Source organism: Magnolia sinica, chromosome 8 (assembly GCF_029962835.1).
Source record: "Magnolia sinica isolate HGM2019 chromosome 8, MsV1, whole genome shotgun sequence".
Taxonomy (NCBI): Eukaryota; Viridiplantae; Streptophyta; class Magnoliopsida; order Magnoliales; family Magnoliaceae; genus Magnolia; species Magnolia sinica.
The window spans coordinates 88,877,641-88,899,073 of NC_080580.1; the positions used below are offsets into that span (position 1 = coordinate 88,877,641).

General features: G+C 41.3%; 2 protein-coding genes across 5 annotated transcripts in view; one reads left to right on the top strand and one right to left on the bottom strand.

Annotated features, from left to right (window-relative positions):
- LOC131253627 (uncharacterized aarF domain-containing protein kinase At5g05200, chloroplastic) overlaps positions 1 to 10,486 on the top strand; it is a 32,487-nt gene extending 22,001 nt beyond the window's left edge. For all 4 annotated transcript variants that reach the window (XM_058254700.1, XM_058254702.1, XM_058254701.1 and 1 more), the window contains 7 exons: positions 3,696 to 3,884; positions 4,349 to 4,504; positions 5,039 to 5,304; positions 6,454 to 6,551; positions 6,630 to 6,808; positions 8,839 to 8,949; positions 10,081 to 10,486. In XM_058254700.1, the coding sequence (XP_058110683.1) occupies positions 3,696 to 3,884; positions 4,349 to 4,504; positions 5,039 to 5,304; positions 6,454 to 6,551; positions 6,630 to 6,808; positions 8,839 to 8,949; positions 10,081 to 10,278 (1,197 nt within the window). In that variant the 3' untranslated portion in view covers positions 10,279 to 10,486. The remainder of the gene's footprint in view (positions 1 to 3,695; positions 3,885 to 4,348; positions 4,505 to 5,038; positions 5,305 to 6,453; positions 6,552 to 6,629; positions 6,809 to 8,838; positions 8,950 to 10,080) is intronic.
- Positions 10,487 to 12,518: 2,032 nt separating this feature from the next.
- Positions 12,519 to 18,223, bottom strand: LOC131253628 (protein ENHANCED DISEASE RESISTANCE 4). Its single transcript, XM_058254704.1, has 3 exons — positions 18,049 to 18,223; positions 15,416 to 15,792; positions 12,519 to 15,336 (listed from the first exon to the last, which is right to left on the bottom strand). Exons 2-3 carry the CDS (start codon positions 15,531 to 15,533, stop codon positions 12,983 to 12,985), a joined length of 2,472 nt encoding a protein of 823 aa, XP_058110687.1. The 5' UTR covers positions 15,534 to 15,792; positions 18,049 to 18,223; the 3' UTR covers positions 12,519 to 12,982.
- Between the last annotated feature and the right edge of the window lie 3,210 nt (positions 18,224 to 21,433).

Consider the following 21,433-nt stretch of genomic DNA (forward strand, 5'->3'; position numbering starts at 1 on the left):
AAATAAAAAAATAAAAATTCCTTCCTTTTTCCCATAGCCACCTCGGTGGTAATGCTAAAAACTGTCAAACAACCATTCACTCCAAAAGCTCAAGCTGTCAGAGTGTGGTGTATCAATGTATATCAAGGGACTTTTATCACTTCAACACCCCCCGGCACGTGCAGGATGGGAACTCCGCACGGGAACATACTAACGAGGGTGGAGGGACACTCACACCATAAATAGGCCGGGCTTAATTACCCAGTTCCAGAGCCGGACCTGATTTTTCCTAGTCCCCCGTGGGAGAATAATATTTTAGAGAGGCATATTTTTGCTGCACTCGAGTTTCGAACATAGGATCTTCCACTTTGATACCATGTCAAACAACCATTTACTCTAAAAGCTTAAGCCGTCAGAGTGTGGTGTATCAATGTATATCAAGGGACTTTTAAACTCAGAATCCTCTATACAAGGTATACTAGCTATACAAGGTATACAAGATATACAAGGCATGTGAGCTTGTCTAACAAAAACAAGCCTTCCATGGTCCCCGATTTCACCTAAGGTGACTTAAAGAGGCCCAAAAACCTCTCCCAAACCAATCTAGGAAACAAACTATGGATGAACAAGTGGTTTACCAACTCTGGATCTTGCAAACACATGAGGAACATGTTAGGAATGACCATTGACCTCTTTTGGAGACTGTCAATGGTGAACTTCCCACCAACCAAGCAAAGACCACAACCTTTGGAGGAGCATTGTAGTGCCACACAAAAGCTGTATTAACTCGGACATGAATCCGACAACGATTGGGAAAGCAAATCATAGAAGGATTGGACAAAAAACCAACCCGACTTTGCAACCTCCACACCATGGCAGCCTTCAAGCCAAGTGAAGGGCGAAAGCCATGAAACTCGTCAGATTCCTCCTTTGGGGGAGGGGGGGTTCGGCCGAGGGCTTGACCTTTGCTATGAGAGAAAGGGATTGATTTTCCATGCTCTATCAGTTCGAGCTTTTAGAGTAAGTGGTTAGTTGTCCCGTGTCAAAAGTGATATCAAAGTGGGAGGTCCTGTGTTCGAAACTCTTCATCGGGGGTGATTAATGCTGGGGCATTTTCACACCGGGCTCGAGTGGGGTGGCCTGTGTAAAGTAAAGGCACACTTGGGGTGGGTGGCTCGTGTGAGCTAGGACCCACGTGAAGTGGGGCCCACAAGGGGGGTTTGGTTGAAGGCCTAACCTGGGTATGAGATAAAGGGATTGATTCGCCACACTCTATCAGTTTGAGCTTTTAGAGCAAGTGGTTAGTTGTCTTGCCTCCTATGTCACTTAGCCACAAATCCTCTAAAAACGGATCATCTTCTCGTTCTCAACTGAGAAGCTAATGATTCAACACTCTTTATTACCTTCCAGAGCTTAGAAGCCTTGTATAAAGATGAGTCCCTAACCCACCAACTCCTCTCCTTGACTCTGTACTTGCTAGCAATCTCGTTCCTCCACGAGCTCAAACCTACATAACCATTTCCCCAACAAGGTAAGAGTCACCGTCTCCAGCCTTGTAATACTTGCTCCCCTTCCCCATAAGGCTTGCAGACCTCTTCCCACCTCAACAGGTCGAACTTTTGAGGATCCGAGGATCCTTGCCATAAGAATTCTCACTCAGTTTTTCCAGCTGGGTCAACACGGACTTCAAACATTTAAACAAAGACATGAAGTATAAGGGCGTATTAGACATTGCTGCTTTAATGAGCGTAATCCTACCACCTAAAGATAAATGCTTGCTCTTCCACTGTGATAGTTTCCTTTCGACTTTTTCAATGAGCTGTCCCATGATGCTTCACATGTTTGCCCACACATAGCAGAAGGCCAAGATATGAAGACGAAAATGACCCACCGCCACACCTGAACACCCTATCTAGCCTCTCCTCCTCTTCCTTAGAAGTGCCAATATCTTTCATGCAGTTGGCTATAAAGTCTTGTAGTATGACAGGATATCATATTTGGTTCCTTATTTAGTTAATTTCTTTTATTGCAAGTCGAGACAATTTAGGAAAGCTATTATTTGGGCCAATAGGCTTCAAGCCTTGGCTTTTTGCATTTGATAAGGCATTCTATAAAGTTATATATAAATAGCCCACACATGGAATTATTATGGATAAGTAGATTGAATGAAATTGATTTCTTTTGTTCTAGATCTATGTGAGACTCTGCAGGGTTGTTTCTTGGTGGTTTGACTCCATTATTCTATCATTTTGCCTTTATTACTATATCTTCTGCGGCAACTGAAGAGAGCATCTTATTTGTAGTCATTGAAGGAGAGATAGATCTCATTAAAGTGGTACAAATGCTCTAATTTTCAGTTAGGCCCAATTTCCTTCATTTTGCTACATCACATTGCATGTTAACTTTTGAGAGCTATTTAGTTACTTCTTTTTCATTTTTTTAAAGAGTAATTTCTTTCTTCTTGTTATTGTTGTTCTTCTTAATTTGAAGAGTAATTTAGTTCTTCTGATATTGTCATGAATTCTCTTTTGCCACTATCAGTTGTCACGCTTGCTTGGTGGTGATTTGTAACTCCTTGTTTTCACCATGTCTTAGCTCTCCCGTGCTGGCATGTGAAGGGTGGGACTGTCTGAAATTTTACATTCAGAATACCTGTGAAGGTTGATTGTAATAAAATGTAATGAACCTATAGATAGTGCGTGATTGTAGTCAACCTGTGTAATAGTTATTACATTGCGCCTGTGGGATATTTATGCTCTCGTTGCTGGTCCCCAGCCTGGATAAAGGAATAGGGTTGTGTCAGGTTGGCAGCTGGTGTCGAATTTATGTCACAACTTCCAACATTAATATGAGCAGAAAAGGATTCATGTAGGACCTGTTTAGTTGGGATAACGCGTAGATGATGATAATGATGATGATGATTAATACCTTGGAGGCAACAACTGTTAGATGCTTGTTGCATTTCAGACTGTCAATCGATGTACTATCTGGACCAAACTGTTGCTGTATAGTTTGAGGATCTGAAGTCATTGGCTTGCTAAATATGTGTCATGATGGGTGTTATCCTCTCCTTTCTGACGTTACAAGAGAAAATGTAGGGTCATGAGCCTCAACAAATGCACAGTTTGCTGATTGTTGTAATTCCCTAGTCATTTCTCATGTTCATCCTGTTGATCTGATGGGTCCCACTCTGGATGCAGGTACCCCAAAAAATGTACCACCTTGGGGGGATGTACAGAGATAGAAATCTAAGAAAAGAATACAGAAATGGTCCAAATTCAACAGAGGACAGAGATCTATGGGTAGGACTTCCAATCTGGAATATTTTGGAGCATATCCTATCAAAATTTGGGCTTGTCAGATCAACAGCTTGGATTCAACCATGGGCCCCTCATATATGGAATTAGGAGTATCAGAAAACATCTTAGCCAAAGCTCATGACCTATCGCATCTCTACTTGATGAATCTTGTTGCTGTATTCATTAGATTGTTGCTGCATCTTCCATCATAGTAGTATTTCCCCCCTTCTATTTTATGTTTAACCATCTTGATTATAGCTCCAATGAGTTTACCCTACATTAAAGCCACATTAGAACCTATACCAGGAATTGATTTTGAACTGCATATTTCTGATGGTTATGATCATATGAGAATTTTTGCAATCTTGGTATTGCGGGTGACAATTTTGTTGATTACTTCGTACTGCAAATTGGCAGTTCATAGCATCTGCGCCCACATTGTTTCCAGCAGAATATGTCCAGGAGTTTCAGAATTGCTTTGATAAGGCTCCAGTAATTCCATTTAGTGAAATTGAGGCTATTCTGCGGGCAGATTTAGGGAGGCCGATAGACAGTGTCTATGAGTTTGTTGATCCAGTGCCGATTGCCTCGGCATCAATTGCTCAGGTTTGCATGTTTTTTACTCTGTATATATTGAATTATCAGGTCCCTGTGTATCAAGGAATGTCCTGATGCATCAATCTGCACAGGTTGGGCCCATGTCTTGGTGATCCATGCAATAGATCTGATATACCCCACTGGATGCGGGATGACCCAAAAATCTTGCAAATTGGAAGATGCTAACTATCAGATCGGTGGCCTACTAATGGATGGCTAAAATAAATACGTCAACAATCTGGAAAGAAAAGGCCAATGATTGGCTGGATTGAATCTTCCCAGATTTCAGGGAATCTCCTTCAACTGTGGGGTCGATCAAATGAATGTTATCGATCATGAAACCATAAGCCTCATTTGTACATGATGCTATGTCATGACACCATTCATGTCCTCATGCACAGGGACCCAATTTTGCCACTGCATTCATTTTCTATGTCAGCGAAGATCATAGAATTGGAAATATTTCCATCCAGGTTCATGGGGCAAGGCTTAAAGGCTCCCAACAAGATGTGGTAATAAAGGTCTTAAAGCCTGGAATGGAAGATATATTGGTTGCAGATCTGAACTTTGTGTACATCGTCGCACGCATTTTGGAGTTTTTGAATCCTGAACTCAGCCGTACATCACTGGTATGTAGTGTACTGACTTAAGAAGGCACGCGATGGTAAATGCTAATGTCTAAGTTATGTGGCACACATTTACGGAATGGGGACTGCTTGTGAATAGTACTTTACTCTGGGTAGGCCATTCACCAAAAATTGCATCAGTTAGATCATCCCAGCCCATCAATTGGAGGTTTTTTTTTTTTTTGTTGGGCATTTTCCTAAACGCCTGTTTGTAATCCAGCCATTTGCTGGGATCACCTGATTGCTGTGATTCTAGGGGTATGCCCCATCCATGGTAGATGCCAACAGATGACAGGACCATACCTTCCCATACCTTCTGCATGCTTACCATGTGTACAGTTATTGAATGGTCAACGACTAAGATGATACTGAGCATTGGGTCCTCCCTCTTTCAATATATGGGCAGTGGGCACAGCTCAAATCACTCTATGCAACTTCAGTGTTTAAGAATAGGAAGTGATTGTTAGAATTCTCTCATTTTGATATATACACCTCTCTGTGATTATCGATCATCAATCTTATACATCCTCACACTAGGTGGGTATTGTCAAAGATATAAAGGAATCAATGCTTGAAGAGGTTGACTTCCAAAAAGAAGCTGTAAACATAGAGTCCTTCAGGAGATATCTAGAAGATATGGGACTCACTGGACAGGCTAAAGCTCCAGAAGTCTACCGACACTGCAGCACACGGCGAGTACTGACCATGGAGAGGCTTTATGGAGTTCCTCTCACGGATCTTGATTCTATAAGATCGCTGGTTTCTAGTCCAGAGGCGAGTCTAATTACTGCACTTAATGTGTGGTAAGTGTACATGAGACATCTGCTTTGCCATCTAATGGTACAAGAGTATTAATGATCCATGACCTGAAGATACGCATGGTATCCTTGGATTTTTTTAGTTTTTATTTTTTTAATTCTATTTTTGTAGGAATTGTCCATCCACTTTGTTGATCTGATGGACCCACCATGATGGGTGATGCGTGATGACACAAAAATCCATCCAATCTCTTATAGTTTTACAGTTGAGTGTGGACCATTGCTATTTCTCTTTTCTTAACTGTCTATTGCAGGCTGCCAATGGAAGGATTAGAAACTCAGGATTGTTCCATTGAGGAGGTTCTGAGCAATAGTCCATCCAATGATCTGGCCATTAGATCAACCATCGGGATTGCCAAACTGTGGGCCCCACTTGTGTGAATGAATGAACTGCCAGTGCCATAGAAATCCTCAAGTGTAGGATCATATAACTCTTTGTTGTACATTTCCAGGACAGTTCCGTTCATGATCATTGAGTTCCTCCTTTGAAAGAGAGAAAATAGTTAAGCTTTTAGTTATCCGATGATTTATGTTAAGGGGTGTGCTCCAGAGGTAGCTGACAGATGTGGGGGCCCAGTGATGTGTTCACAGAATCCAACCCATCCATCATATGTGTAACGTCGAAAAACCCCAAGCCCCCCGAAATTAGTCCAATCCAAAACTCGTGTGGGCCATAGCACATGGAACATGTTGAGGGGAATGCCCGCCATTTAGAGTGGGGACCTACAGTGTTGCATATATAGAATTGAGTCTGTTCAGACTCTTCAACCATGCCAGTTGAAGGGTCAAGCCAAAAATCAGGCTGTTTTATGACTTGGGTGTCCCTGTGAAACTCAAGGTTGGCGATGCTTCTCAGTTGGTTTCCTTTTCTGTGGCCCACTTCAATTTTGGATTCACTCAGTATTAGGCCTTTTGTCTTTTTTGAGGTCCCACATCTGATGGATGAGTTGGATGGTGTGAATACATCATTTTTGGTCCCCACATCTGGCCTGTACCATGTAAGGTTACGGTGGTATCGGTACCACTGGAGTGCGCCCTTTATATTAATAGGTTTGAAATGTTATTATGATGTAAAATTCTTTTGTTTGTGAGATATCATAAATACAATGTTGATGTAATGACATTATCATGCAGGTTTGGAAGTTTGCTTGCCTGTGAAACCTTCCATGCTGATGTACATGCGGGGAACTTGTGGTTGCTTCGTGATGGCCGTATTGGGTTTCTTGATTTTGGTTTGTGCAAGTTGAACCCAAATGAATATTTATCTGCCCAAAATTTCATTCAAGAACGCTAAATGACAAACTCTGCAGGGATTGTGGGCCGCATATCCCCAAAGACGTGGGCTGCTATGGAGATATTTTTGGCTTCAATTTCAAGCGAAGAATATGAATCAATGGCTTCAGCCCTGATCGAGATGGGTGCGACAAATAAGGATGTAGATACTAAGGCATTTGCGAGAGACTTGGAAAAGATATTTTCTTCAATACAGGTATATTTGATTTTCTTGCGGCATATGGACTGCGATAGTTACCTGTTTCAGTGTTTTTCAAGTGGAAACAATGGTTACACTATATGATGAAGATATGAGGTTTTCAAGGCTTTAAAAGATTTTTTTTTAAAAAGCTTAGGGCTCCGAGTCAGAGAATTTGTTTGATGATTTTTTTTTTCTCTTCGAGTTAATCATTTTCTTGAAAATGGTATGGTTTTAATGTACCTGTGTATGTTTTTATGTTTGTTTGTAAGTACCTGCATGCATCTATGGGTTACATCACTGACTGCCTGATTGGTAAAAGATGAGGCTATTTGTGAACAAAAACAATTTCTACATTATATATGAAATTCCTATATAAGTCAGTAAATTGTTTCAATATACATCATACACAAACATTAGTATACATGTAGGCACTTGGGCATGAATGTTGGTATGCTAAATTGACTTTTTTTTGTTTTGTTTTTGTAGCTCAGCCGGTATTCAATGAGGGTTTCAGTCCAAGTCACCCCAGACAAGGCCTAGAACTCATTCGAGTTTTTCAAATTTGGAAGCTTTCTACTGAATAAAAAGAAAAGAAAAATAAAAATGAAACCTAGTGTTCTTGCTTGGCTTCACCAAGATTTCGAGCACGTTTTTTTCTGGGATTGCTAGATCAAGTTTTGATGTTTCATGCTAACAATGCTACACTATTGACTCGACCTATGTCTCAATCAAGTCAAGTTGGCTCTGTCAGTTTTTTTTCCCCCCATTTAATATGTATCCTTAAAATTTTCGCTAAAGAAAAGGAACAACACCAGGGGGCCAAGAGCCCCCAAATACAAAGGTTATTGCTTCCAATCACTCAACCATGTCTCAATCGAGTCAAGTTGGCTCTGTCAGTTTTTTTCCCCCATTTAATATGTATCCTTAAAATTTTCGCTAAAGAACAGAAGGAACAACACCAGGGGGCCAAGAGCCCCCAGATACAAAGGTTATTGCTTCCAATCCTCTCCACGCCCCCCCCCCCCCAAAGCAAGTCTGTGGTATGGTTGGCCTGCCCACAAACAAATCTGTACTTGGTACCTTGCTATTGTGGGGCCCATGTGGTATGTGCATGCCCAACTCATCCAACATGGGCAATCCCATGTGATGGGTAGAAGCCTTAAAAATCAGGCTAATCCACGATTCCGGTGGGCTCCCACACTGAAGGAAACAATGCACAATGCCCCAAACCCCCCAAAATTCAAGAGGCGGGGTCCACGTTGTTTGTGCATGACATCCAATCCAACAGATGTGCCGCGCCATGGTGACGGGATGCCCAAAAAATCAGGCCAATTCAATCATCTAGTCGGGCCTGAGACATGAATTTTGAGATTTTAGGCAATTTTACATTAATTCTATGTTGTGGCCCACCTGATGGTTGGATCTGTCTAATATTTCTTGGGGGGGGGGGGGCTGGGTGGTCTACCATCATGATGGGACACACCTGTTGGATGAATTTGATGTTATGCACATACCACATGGACACAACAATAGCTACGTACCGCCACTATTGGTGGTGGTACTTGTACCATGTCAGTGCACCCTTACAAGAAATATTTAGCCATGAAGAGTCCCAAAACTTCACAAAAATTGAAAACTGACTTCCACCTCTCCAACTTCACACTAGATGTCATCTGGTAATGTATTTAATCTTTCTCTCAACTATTAACTCCCTGGAAAAGCATGAAGAGAATATTCTCATACCCTTCTGTTTCTCCATCTGCCTTACAGTTGGTGTAAAGCACTGGCAGTCTGGCACATTGGTGGCATGCAGAGAATTAAGCTAATGTCATGACTCATAAAGAATTGTTTGTACCTGGATACTGATCTCTTATATTCAAAGCATCTGATTTAGAAGGAAACTGCCACCATTTGCTATTCATCCTGATTTTGAGAAATTGAAATGTGCGTTATACTTCTATTTTCCATTGTCATCACTCATATGCTTCTGACAATTTTGCATGCTGATTATCTCCTAAATTGACTTAATACCCTTCTCAATACAGGATTTAGATACGGAAATTGTTGTTGCGACTGCGAGGGGGCCAGATAGAGCTGCCGTATCAGCTAATGTAATTGTTGACGAGAGGCAGATGAATGCTCTTTTCCTTGATGTGGTAAGCATCTATTTCATGGTGGTCATCTACTGTTAATGTTTTCTATACTATATATAACATGAGTGCATTTGGACATTTTTACCCCTGTAATTAGTTGTGGAATGGCGTAAAGGATTCACGTAGCCGACCCCAATTAGTTTGGATAAGGCTTAGATGATGATGGTGATGGATCATTTGTGGGGTGGGAAAAACATTGGGTTCTTTTTTCATTCGGTAGTCCTTCAACCCACAAGGTATTTTTGTCCTTTCAACTCCTTACCGGGAGCAGCCTGCATCCGCTTCTTCTCTTCTTTGCAAGTGACCTGCATAGAAGATGTAGCCTCAAGGAGCTCGTGCGACAATGGCTCTATGGAGCCCATTTTGATGAATCTGCAACATCCACACGGTATATCTGTTGTGCAGCTCATGTTAGGATGTCGGCTGAAAAATGAGGCAGATCTAAAGCTTGGTTGGTTCACAGCACTGGAAAAGTGGGCATGGTTGTCCACCATCAAAATCCTCCTCCTCCTCCTCCTCTGCTTGTAGCCTTGCATGTGTGTAGCCACACCCTTTCCCTCGGCCTCCCTCCTTTTTCTCTCCCTTACTCTCTCCACGTGCAGTGCACGTATCATACCCCAGTGTTTTAAATGGTAGGAAGGAAACCAGTAAAATTTTGTGAAATGAAGCATACCCAAACTTCTAAAGTCATCAAACACTAACACCCATCTACACCCAGATCCATAGCTCAACTGGCAGACTGAGTGGAGATACCTCGCTTCAACACTTGAGGTCTTGGTATCGATCCCTAGCAGGGGTGGCTAACATGGAGTGTGTGTACTGACATGGGTGTGTACTAACAAGCTAACCCAAAAAAAAAAAAAAAAAAACACTTACACCCATCTCTTGCAAAAGCACTGATGTTTAGAAATTTTAAAATGCAACTCTCCATTTGGTAGAGAAATTAAACAAAAATGGAATCATGTTATTTTGGAATCTTGGCATGGTTTTGTTACATTGCGTGCGCATCGGCATGGTTTTGATGCTCACGAACAAATGAGAATCAAACCATGTGTGTGTGCGCGCACGTGCACGTGTTTTCCAGTTCTGCGAAGATAATACTCACTTATCTCCTCCTGACAATCTATTTTACAGGTTCGTGTCAGTGAATCATACGGGCTGAAATTTCCTCGTGAATTTGCCCTTCTCATAAAACAGCTCCTGTATTTTGACCGTTACACCCGGCTATTGGCACCAGAACTAAACATGCTCCAGGACCAGAGGATCTCCATCGCCTCAAACCGTAAAATGAGTCGGCAAATGAGCACGAGGAGTCCCTACCCAAGAACTTAGATATTCCATAACCTGTCCTTCCCGTGTGCTCTGTCATCTGCTATTGTAAATAGAATTTGAGTATGATTGAAATCCATCCCCTTTGCTTTATTTAGGGACAAACGTCAAAGTATACTGTATATAAACAATTATCCAAAACAGGAAGAATGTCTAATAGATAAACATTCAGAGAATCAGAAGTGAAATGTCTGTCTTTGATATTTCTTTAGGATTTTGTGAAACACAAATCATGCAAAATTTCAGTCGCTTGAATAATCCAATCATCCTGAGCAGAGTCATCTTTGTACCTCAAAGAGAAGTGATGATGCCTGATTTGATAAAACCAAAAAATGGGGTGGCACGGCCTATCCGGTACATCCCAGAGAGTCCCTAATCCTTTATGCCAACAGCTATGTGGGCCCATGTGCCAGTGGGGTGCGCTTGTGCGAGATCTTATCCGTTCACTGGATGGGCCCCATGGGTATGTAACCGGATGCGAATCTCAAATGTCATTGCAGTGTACATTGGAACCCAAAAGATGTAGGTTTCTTTTAAGTCTTTTTCATGCCATCATCTCTCTGGAATTCCAAATCTCTTGGGGCCTGTTTGGCGATGCCAAAAGCATCCGCAGAATTGATTCTCAACAAACAATTCTTTGGAATGTTTCATGAGAACTGCTTGTGTGAAAAAAAAATAAAAAATGCATGTTTGATATACATGCATAAGAAAAACAATTTCCCCACAAAGGTTTTAATGGTGAGCAAGTGTGGCCCACTTTAGTCTTGGATCTACCTAATTTTTGGGGTCATAACCCTATTAGGGCTGTCAACAGACTGGGCATGGGTTCACTTCATTGAATTGTTTGGGCTGTGCCTATTCAAAATTTTGATTTTGCCCAGCCCGAGCCCAGCCCATTGATGGCCCCATACCTAAATGGATGGATGGAGTGGATGTCCCATGGTCATCGTGGTGGGTTCACAGTGCTGACTTGTTAAGAACCCAGTGCTGACTTGTTAAGCCCATGCACCTGTGCAATACAAGCTCATGTGCACACTACATGTTTACCATTATCGCATGTAGGTCTAAAGATCCAATCCGTCCTTTAGAAAGGCAAAGTTATATTGACTTCCTATCCCAAGAATTAGGTTGATTCACTGGTTAGGTGGGCTACAGTTTGCAAAACAAATACACGTCTTTTTAGTTATACCGTGAGTCTTTTAGATAAACCCCTTAAGGATTTGGAAGGCCTAGTAGCCAAAGTTTTGTAACCGATCCACCTGTTTCCAATATTGTGGCCCACCTTCTGAGTGAACCAAATTAAGTTTAGGGCAAACATGGTCAGACAAACCGGTGGATGGATTCATCTCGGAGTGGAAATGACTACAGGACATGGGGGCGCGGGAAAAAAAAAAGTCCAAGTTTGGAAAGTTGTTTTTCTACCGTTGGGTTTTCTCTAAAATCCCCAAATCTTACAATTTTCTCCTTGAAATCCTAAATCGTTTGGGTATGTGTTTTCACAAACCCAAATTCTTATACTCTCAATAAATGAAAAAGCAAACATTGCATCCATTAGTCGGCAACTGTTATGTGTCAGTCACATATTTCTGCATTTCAAGCTGTGGGGTTGTTTGGCGACCTGGAATTTAAGAGGGCCTGAAGAATTCATTTCCATTAAAACAAAATCCCTGAGAACTAGATTCTGTTTGTAATGTTTGAGTACTAGTAACGCAATTTTGCAGAATTCGGACTCTGTTAGGGTATACTGCATAGGAACTTTTTAAAAAAAATCAAAAAAAGTGACCGTTGGAATGGAACCTGTTTCCTTCGAATTTGCAAACCAGCCTCTGGCCAAGAATTCCCAAAAAAAAAAAAAAAAAACCTGAAAATTAGAATCTCCAACTGGAAACCGTTTCTTCTAAACTTTAAAAGGTCCTGCATGTAGGAATTTACCCTTACGGATTCCACTTCCAGATGGGTATTTTCCAGTGAGCAAAATGACCCCTTACACAATAACATCCTAAACATACAAGAACTCAAATGCATTACAACAACTCTATTTTGTTTAGAACATAATTACTGTAATCAAGAATCAAATGAAAGCACTGATTTTAGAGTCGGATCGACTTGTTTGGTCTGTCAAGTTGTGACTCACCTAGTCGGGTTTATTAGCTTGGCTTGCCAGAATCTGAGTCGACTCATTGAGTTGAGTGTGACTTGGACCAGACTTAAAACCACGAATGAAATATATATCTTAATATATGCACAGATGATCTCTCAATTGCATAGACAAAAGAACTGACAAATTACAACACATACTCACTGCAAGATTACAACATTAAAAAACTAATACAAAAAAAAAAATAAAAAAATCACTTACAAATACAAGATTACAACATGAAAATAAAAAATAAAAAATCAGCATTTGATTATGTCCTACTAGATATGTGAATTTCTAGCTTATTGCTTCTAATAATCGAACCAGTAAAGATAAAATCATCACCGAAGGTTAAGTGTATCATCTACATATTCACTAGCCGATTGATATCAGCCTTCGATTTTCGAACGAAAATCTCTGTTCTCAAATGGATTCCAGCAAGAATAAATCACATGGGCTAGCCAAAGATAACCCGATGGACTTGATGGAGCAATGCCGCACTCCTTGAAGCTTGAACTTAGCGAGGATTCCCAGGTCCGTCGGCCCGCTTGGTGCTCTAGTTGCTTAAATTTATGAAACCAGGGAAGTTTGGAGTCTTGCATTCCTCGATGACAACTTCGATGACACTTCTTCCTCGCTTGCATCTTGCAGTGGGGATACCACACTGTTCTCCAGTGATCCATTGGTGACTGTATTCTCAATGTTACGGCTTTGAGAACCTCTCCGTAGGAAGCGGGGCCCGTATAAGACTTCACTGACTGAAGAATAGCCCATGAGCATATGGAGTGGCGACATCTCCATGTTCGCTTCTTCAGATTCTGACACTTTGTTTGAGTGCTCGGGCTCTTTTTCGGATTGTTCGGCGATCACCCTTTTCTTTCTTCCTTGTGTTCGTGGCTTCAGAGAGCTACTTTCAGCATGATTCCTGTCATTCCAACTACTTCGATGGGGATGAATTGGAGGAGCAAGGAACACAGGCTCACCCTCTGTCGAGTAGCTTTTAGAGACGGAGAGCCCATAATCGTCAGAATATGAGATCGGGTCACCGTGGACAAATCCATCGACACCAGATGTGGATGCGGCATTCATCGTCGCAGAGCTAATGATATCACTGGCCTCACTCCATTTACGGTGTTCTTGGGTCAGAACGTAAGAAGAGGTACGATTCTTCCCATTGTGTGAAAACGCAAGCACTTTAGAACAGGCACCACACTGTAGCTTGTGGCGTCTCCTCGTCGACAGCATAAAATCTGCTGGCAGCTGCAGCAGCTTCCAGCATCTGTTGCATATGACAAAGGGGGCCCCACCAGCTAACGGAAGGCAATGCCGCTTTGTCGGCTGGCGTCGCTCTTTGCGCTGCAGCTTCTCCATCTCATGTTCGACGAGCCTCGGCTCATGTGGATGAGGATTGTGGTGGTGTGGCAGGAAACTGGAGTCTGGATGCAGCTGCGGGTGGGAAGAACTTGGATTGCAGGAATGGTAGCATGTATGACTGGGACAAGCCTGGCATAGCCCTTGGCTGCGGTAGGCGCTGGGTGGGGGATGAGCGTGGAATTGCCAATCTTTGTGATAGCAATGTGGACAGGAGTGTTCGACATGGAGTGAACAGCTTGTGGGCTGTCTGATTGTGAATTGTGTTTGCGATGGCCCAAATTGGTGGGGCATGGTTTTCCTCTGAATATATGGTTGATGAGGATTTTGATGATAGCTTGTGTTGTAGTATGGCAGGCGATGGTGATCGTAGCCTGACGGCCATTGATTTTCCAGATGGACACCTCTGATTGGGACCTTCTCCTTCCCTTTTCTTCTCTGGCCATATGATCGACTGAGCTCATCTTTCAATTCCTCCACCTTCTTCAAGAGTTCGATCCTGTCCTTCTCGAGGTAGTTGAGCTTATTGGATGAATAAGAATTCGGGCTATTTGGAAGCTCTTCATGCTGGTAGTTTGATGGGCCGCCATTCTGATAAATGCTGGGCGGGCCCCACCCGTGGCCAGAGTCCCTTGATGGTGGATATCGATATGACCCATCTCTTTCTGATTCCATCCAGCTATTTACCGAATGGAAGACGTCGGACTCCTGCACACTCCCCTGCTCTGGTGCTTGAAGTCCATATCTGGCAGACTTGGACGGGTTATCTTGATTCCAAGCAATGCCGCCTGTGGTAGCTGAACCATACTCATTCAGCGACATTGCTGAGAGGTTGGTTACTTGACACTGAATTTCCAAATCGGCATTAATCTTACCAGTGCCGATGGAATCCACACCCGTTTGAGATTCAAACAGAATTCTGTTCGATGAATTTGGATGCCGGTCTGGAACATGATCATCGGTGCCGTCACCACAGGAAGAGACGCTTGCATCATAAGCATGTGAGCTTCTAGTTGGCGATTTTGAAAGATTGCCAAGTGACCCACCAAGCTTTGTAATGACAGTATCATCTGAAATGGTGCTGCGGTGGATCGGTTCTTCTCTCACTTCCTTATTCTCTCTTGGGCTTATACGGTCACGGATGCATTGATCAAGTGGCTGAGGTTTCTCTGCCTGTTCGTCCAAAGTCGAGTTACCAGTAACTATTTGGCTTTCAACATTCGACTTTGGGCTTTCAAAGTTGGTATCTTTCATTTCATTTACATTCGATTCTTCTCCATTTCTAGCTGTTTTTGCCGATTCTCCATTGCTAGTATGGCTATCAAGCTCACCAGAAGAAGAAACTGCATTTGGGTTTCTCACATCAGCATTCCCAGACACAGCCAGCTCTCTTGGATGGTCCGCATCTGAAACATATGCATCTGTAGAGCAAGCAGTAAGTTGCTGGCTCAAAGCAATGGATTCATTACTGTTGGATGCATGCTCTGCTTCATTGTTCTGAACTCGATTTGTTTCAGCTGTTCTAGACCGGCTGCTCTCTCCTCGTTTCTTCGCTGAGATCATAACATAATAACATAAAAACCAACATCGAAGATCAAAGGATAGGAAAGAAAAATTGCTTGGAAATGTTACCTTGGAGAACCACATCACATCCGCCGCACCTGTACACAGGAAGGTCAGGCAGCTCTATAAGAACCTTCCGACACTTTGGACAACGGACGAACCGGATGTTAGGGACATTGCTGGCCATGTTCCACCAAAGACCTGAAAGAATCGGATCTTCCGACAGGTTACAAACACCAAACTAATGAATCTCACTTCGTTACTCAGGAGTTCACAAGCTTTTGGGCTATTGTTCGAAGCCGACAGGATGGCACATTGGTGAATGAATCCAATATACAGAAGTGATTCACTGAGATGGCACCATGAAAAACAGATCAAAGGCCTCTGTTTGAATCTCACCGTTCGATCCTATCACACGATCTCCGAGCTCTCTCTGGGTGGTTGCTCTGCTTCACAAAGTATACAAGCGAAACATAAGAAAAACAACTCTCGAGACATTCTATGAGAGTGTAAAACCAAAAAGAAAAAGAAAGAGAGAGAGAGATCTGGATGTGCGTTTGGACATGCTATTGAATTGAATTGCAATAGCAACTCCAGTAAAATCAAAGGAACAAAGTTACAAAAGTTTCCTTCCTTTATTGACAGATTGGACTTCAAATGCCAATTACAGTACAATCGAGTAGGACTGGGAAAGAAATTCAACTGCAATTGGAGGGCAGGAATACTAGGAAGGGTGATTAATCCATGCGGTTTCCTCTTTCATTAAACTGTGTTTGAATCCAATTCACTTCCGCATCCAAACGGAGTCTTTGAAGAATTTCAGACACACCAGCTCATAATCTAGTTAAGAAAATCAGCGAACATTGAAAGACAACGGGATAAACTAAAATTTGAAAAATATCTCCTAAGAAATGTAGAGAAACTGTATTAGAGAGACAGAGCTCTAATACAGTTTCACTACATTTCAAATATGGATGCTAGAAGGGTTCTCTGCTGACAATTAGGAAAATAACATAACTGAATTGGGAACCCCAATTTGAATCAAACTCAATAAACCTAATCCTACCAGAATTAAGAAACAACAGAATCCAGCCCTGAAGCAATTGAATTTTGCAAAACCTTCAAGGTGTTTGAGCAGATCTCGTCGAGTGGGTTTTGGTGGCAGCCTGTTTATGGGCAAACGAACACTCGATCGTGGTAATTGAAAGCCAGAAAGATTATGGTAGTAATCCATACAGATGGCAGATGAAATCCAATGATATCACAATCTTACAAAAAGAAATCCCTCACCACTAATCCAAATTGGACGGAACACAATCTACAAAGAAAATCTATAAAAATCTAACTAGATACGAAAATCCACCAGCAATTGAAATTTGAGAAGAGAAATCGTAAAAATCTGAGAAGAGATAAAAAGACCAAGTTGTTGAGGATCCGCTCGGGATTGAAAATCAACCAACAACAAAATCATTCTACAAGAGAAACTATAACAAACCAACAAATAAAATCACCTACTTATCAAAAACCTGCCTTTGGAAGTCAACCTACATGTAGAAGCTATAAAGAAACTCTAAGAATCCATCAATAAAAGCACACAAAAATTCAGCTAATCACAGAAAAAATTCTAACGCAACGAGGAAAAAGAAAGAAAGAAAGAAAATAAAAAACCCAGCTAATCTATTGTGGAGCAATTCTACTAGTGATACAATCCAGCAAACACTCCCACTTACGAAAATTCACATACAACCTAAATTTGGATAATTACATAACAATTCAATGAGAGAAACTCTAAAATCCGGCAAAATCAAACACCAACTGATCAAAATTCCCACAATTGAAATCCGAACAATAACAATCCAACACATGGGTGGAATCACATACCAAGATCTAGCCGGAATTCAAAAATATACAAAGAACAAGCACAAACCGATGCAAAATCTGCCACGAATTGAGGGCCAATCCAATTCCCAAAAGAAAAAAAGAAAAAAAGAACCAAGCACGTGTAATTATCATTTGCCGACATAAATAAACTTTGATTTTTTAATTTTATTTTCTCCCGACAAACGACTTCGATCTCATGCAGATATTCTACTAGCATTACAATCCAGCAAGTAAACACTCCCACTTACGAAAATTCACATACAACTTAAAATTTGGACAATCACAAAACGATTCAATTAGAGAAACTAAAAAAATCCGGCAAAATCAAACACCAACTAATCAAAATTCTACCCACAATTGAAATCCAAACACTAACAATCCAACAAACAAAAACACCAACTTGTTGAAAATCCGCCCCTGCAATCAAAATCCTACCAATTACAAAATAGTTGTACAAGAGAATCAGATAAAGGCCAGCATGGGTGGAATCACATACCAAGATCTAGTCAGAATTTGAAAATATACAAAGAACAAACACATACCGACACGAAATCCAATAGAAAACCAATCCAATTCCCAAAAGAAAAGAAAGAAAGAAAGAAAGAACCAAGAACATGTAATTATCATTTGCGAATATAAACAGACTCTTTGATTTTGTTTTTTTATTTTTTTTGGAGAAAAACGACTTCGATATCTAATTATAAAATGTTAGTTTTTTAAAAAGAAAATTATCGAATTAAAAACAGGCGAAGAGATCTTCATTTTTTTTTCCTAATTGAATTATATAAAATGCATTTGCTTATGGTAATGACATTCCTTACCTTTTAGAAGGAAACTTTGAAACAGAAGCAGAGTTCAAGAGCTCCAACCAAACACGGAACAGATAGCAATTCTCCAGACGATTTTAATTTTTAATTTTTTTTTAATTATAACAGATTGCTTCCAGAGAGATAGAGAATCAAAGCAACTACGACAATATAAGAGATTTCTTCTTTTTGGTCTAGGGAGAGAACTTTCATTTTTCAAAGATGGGTTACACTCCTATATGTTAGTTTTGCACCTTTAATAAATGGTGGTGATTCTTCAACCGTAAACATGGCATAGTTTTCAGGAAATCATGACCGTTCAAATGGCTGAAACAACTATGGATGCCTGTACCTAAAAACTTCGCATGATATTAACCATTCATTGTTTCCTTCAAATTGGGAACCATCCATTTTGATTTCGATTGATTGGAAAGCTAGGATTGATTGCTCGATTATTGTTATTTTTGAATATATGATCCATCCATAATGTGACCCACAATTTGGATGGTCTGGATTTTGTGAATCAGCCTCACATGCGATGAGGATGAGTCACCACCATTTTTAAAACGGTGCAAAATTAACATGGGAGCGTAACCCTTGGTAGATTCTCTTTGGGGCTGTTTGGCAGAGATATTACTATTTCTTTGTCTCTCCCTCTCTCTCGGGGAATTTTCTTTCGTCTCTGCCGCAGATCTCACGATTAGAAGAGGTTTGATAAGCCTACACGCGTGCAGGGACCCAGCTCCTCAACACGCAAGCACGTAGGAGAATACGTCACACGTGTGAAACATCCAAGATTTTTATCAGGTGGACCAAATTTTTTAGATCCCTTTGAAAAAAATATCAGCCCCTTTGTGGGCCACAGTTTCTAAAAGAAATGGACGGATGAAATAACTTTTTATAGCCGTTGATTTATTTTAGTATATTGTGGTTAATTTCTTTAGAGAAATGACCTAATTTCCAGAAAAGAAGACCTAAATGTTGTGCCCCACCTTATTTAAGGCTCAGATCTATTACCAACTTGTTCATGCGTGTGAAAATGCTCCACTCGCGTGTCGGCTTTCAAAAGTGCGAGTAGCGAAACCTCGACAGCGATGGAAAAAAGGAGGGAAGCGATTAGCGTTGAAGTCAATTAAAACCGAGCAGGTTCTTTTGGTTCGTCGCGACGTGTTCTTTTGATTGATACGCGGTCTGCATCTTGTCCGTCCATCTGGTCCATCAGTCCATCTTTTGAATCGGAGTGTGGTAGAGCCGATAGAAGCAGAATATAGCAGGCCATCTCTCACAGTACATTATGAAGGGTGATGTGTCAATCAGTACCGTTCATCTAGTTTTTTATGCTTGGATGTAAAATGGTTCCAAATATACATGCGTCGGATGATTGTAGCGATCAGATCAGAACAGTGAAGGAAAAGAGAAGAAAATCGACGGATGTGATTGAATCATGCTTGATTCTGGGAGCATTGGCCATCCATGATGGGTATTATTAGATGGATTGCCTGTGCCCGGGTCACATGAAGACACTGCCTGTGAGAAATCCACTCGGTTCATTAGCTTACTAACCTCTCAAAAGTGATGGGTTCCAAAAATCAGGCAGATTCAAAATTCCTGTGCACCACACGAGAGGAAAATTGAGAATGGAAATTTCAACCGTTGAAAACTTCACGAAGCCCATTTTTCCTGTCGTGTGGCTCACATAAGTTTTTAAGTGACCTGAGTTTTGGATTTATGTCCTATTGTGAGGTTGGAAAACTAATGGACGGAGTTGATTTCTCACGGGTATCTGTGTGAGCCCCACACACATTCTGACCACAGAAACTTCATGCGCACCCGATGGCACAGACAATCCGCGTCTGCAACGTGTACTTTTGAAAGACAACAGTACCACTGTACCACCCGCCGGACGCGGATTACGTCCTACCCCCGCCCGTCTCCAGCTGGGAACGGGCACGATCTTTGAGTTGCCACCGTGATGTACAGGTATTATCCAAACCATCCATTCATTTTTTTGTATCATTTTATATTATAATAAAAAAAATTAGATAGATCAAAGTCTCAAGTAGACCACACCATAGGAAGCCGCGGTGATAATGATTCGCACCGTTGAAACATTTTTAGGGTCCACCGTGATTTTTATTTGCCATCCAACCTATTCGTAAAGTTACGTTGACCTAGATGAAGAGAAAGCAAAAATATCAGCTCCATCCAAAACTTCTCTGGCCCCCGAAAAGTTTTCAACGGTAAGAATTTAATCCCCATTGTGTAGTCCACTCAATCCTTATATCTATCTCAATTTTGGGATTATCCTCTAAAATGATACGAAAAAATGAATTAACGGTGTGGATAATACCCATACATCACGATGGCCACTCAAAGGCCTTACCCGTTTCCAGCTGGAGACAGGCGGGGGTAGGACGCAATCCGCGTCCGTGGCCACGCAATAAAGAGGAGAGCAGTTTGGGTGAGACCCGGCCTCACCCGGATGCGGATTGCTTACTGACAGCGTCAGTAGCGAGTTAGCTACTGACAGTGCTCTGCGGGTCCCAACATGATATATGTGTCCTATCCACGCCATCCATACATTTTTTTCAGACTATTTTATGTTATTAGTGCAAAAATTAGAAATATTCAAATCTCATATGAACCACACCATTGGAAAGAATGGAGATTGAACACTCACCGTTAAGAACTTCTTATAGGCCACGAAAGTTTTAGATTAAGCTGATATTTGTGTTTTCTCTTCATCCAGGTTTGTGTGACCTTATCTTGACAAATAAACATTACAATGAAACCTACCAAGTTTTTAACGGGCCCACTGTTTTCTTATGGTGTGGTCCATGTGAGATTTGGATCTTCCTAATTTAGGTTCATGCTCTATATTTATCTGGAAAAATAGATGAACGGCTGGGATAAAACACGTTCATATTTTCGGGGCCCACGGAGTACTGTCAGTAGGAAGTGGATTGCGTACTGGCGTACTGAGTAAACTCTATGAGGTTCACCAGGATTTATGTATTTGATCCACTCCGTCCATTCATTTTATTGGATAATTTTAAGGCTTGAACAAAAAAATGAAGTATATCCAACACTAAAATGAACCACACAACAGGAAACAGTGTGAATTGAACATCTACCGTTGAAACTTTCTCAGGGGCTAAGTAAGTTTTGAATCAAGCTTATTTTTATGTTTTCCATTCATCCATGTCTGTATGATCTTATGAACAAGTTGGATGACAGATAAAAATCACTGTGGGGCCTAGCTAGATTTCAATGGTGGAAATCATTATTCCCACTGTTTCCTGTGGTATGATCGGCTTGATCTTTGGATATGCTTCAATTTTGGGTTCAACCCCTTAAATTATTTGAAAAAACAGATGGACGGTGTGGATAGACTACATAC

Excerpts from the sequence above, each read along its gene's own strand:
- LOC131253628 (XM_058254704.1), bottom strand. The coding sequence starts at position 15,533 with ATGGCCAGCAATGTCCCTAACATCCGGTTCGTCCGTTGTCCAAAGTGT. Across the intron at positions 15,337-15,415 it reads ATGTGATGTGGTTCTCCAAG|CGAAGAAACGAGGAGAGAGC; the intron begins GTAACATTTCCA and ends TTATGATCTCAG.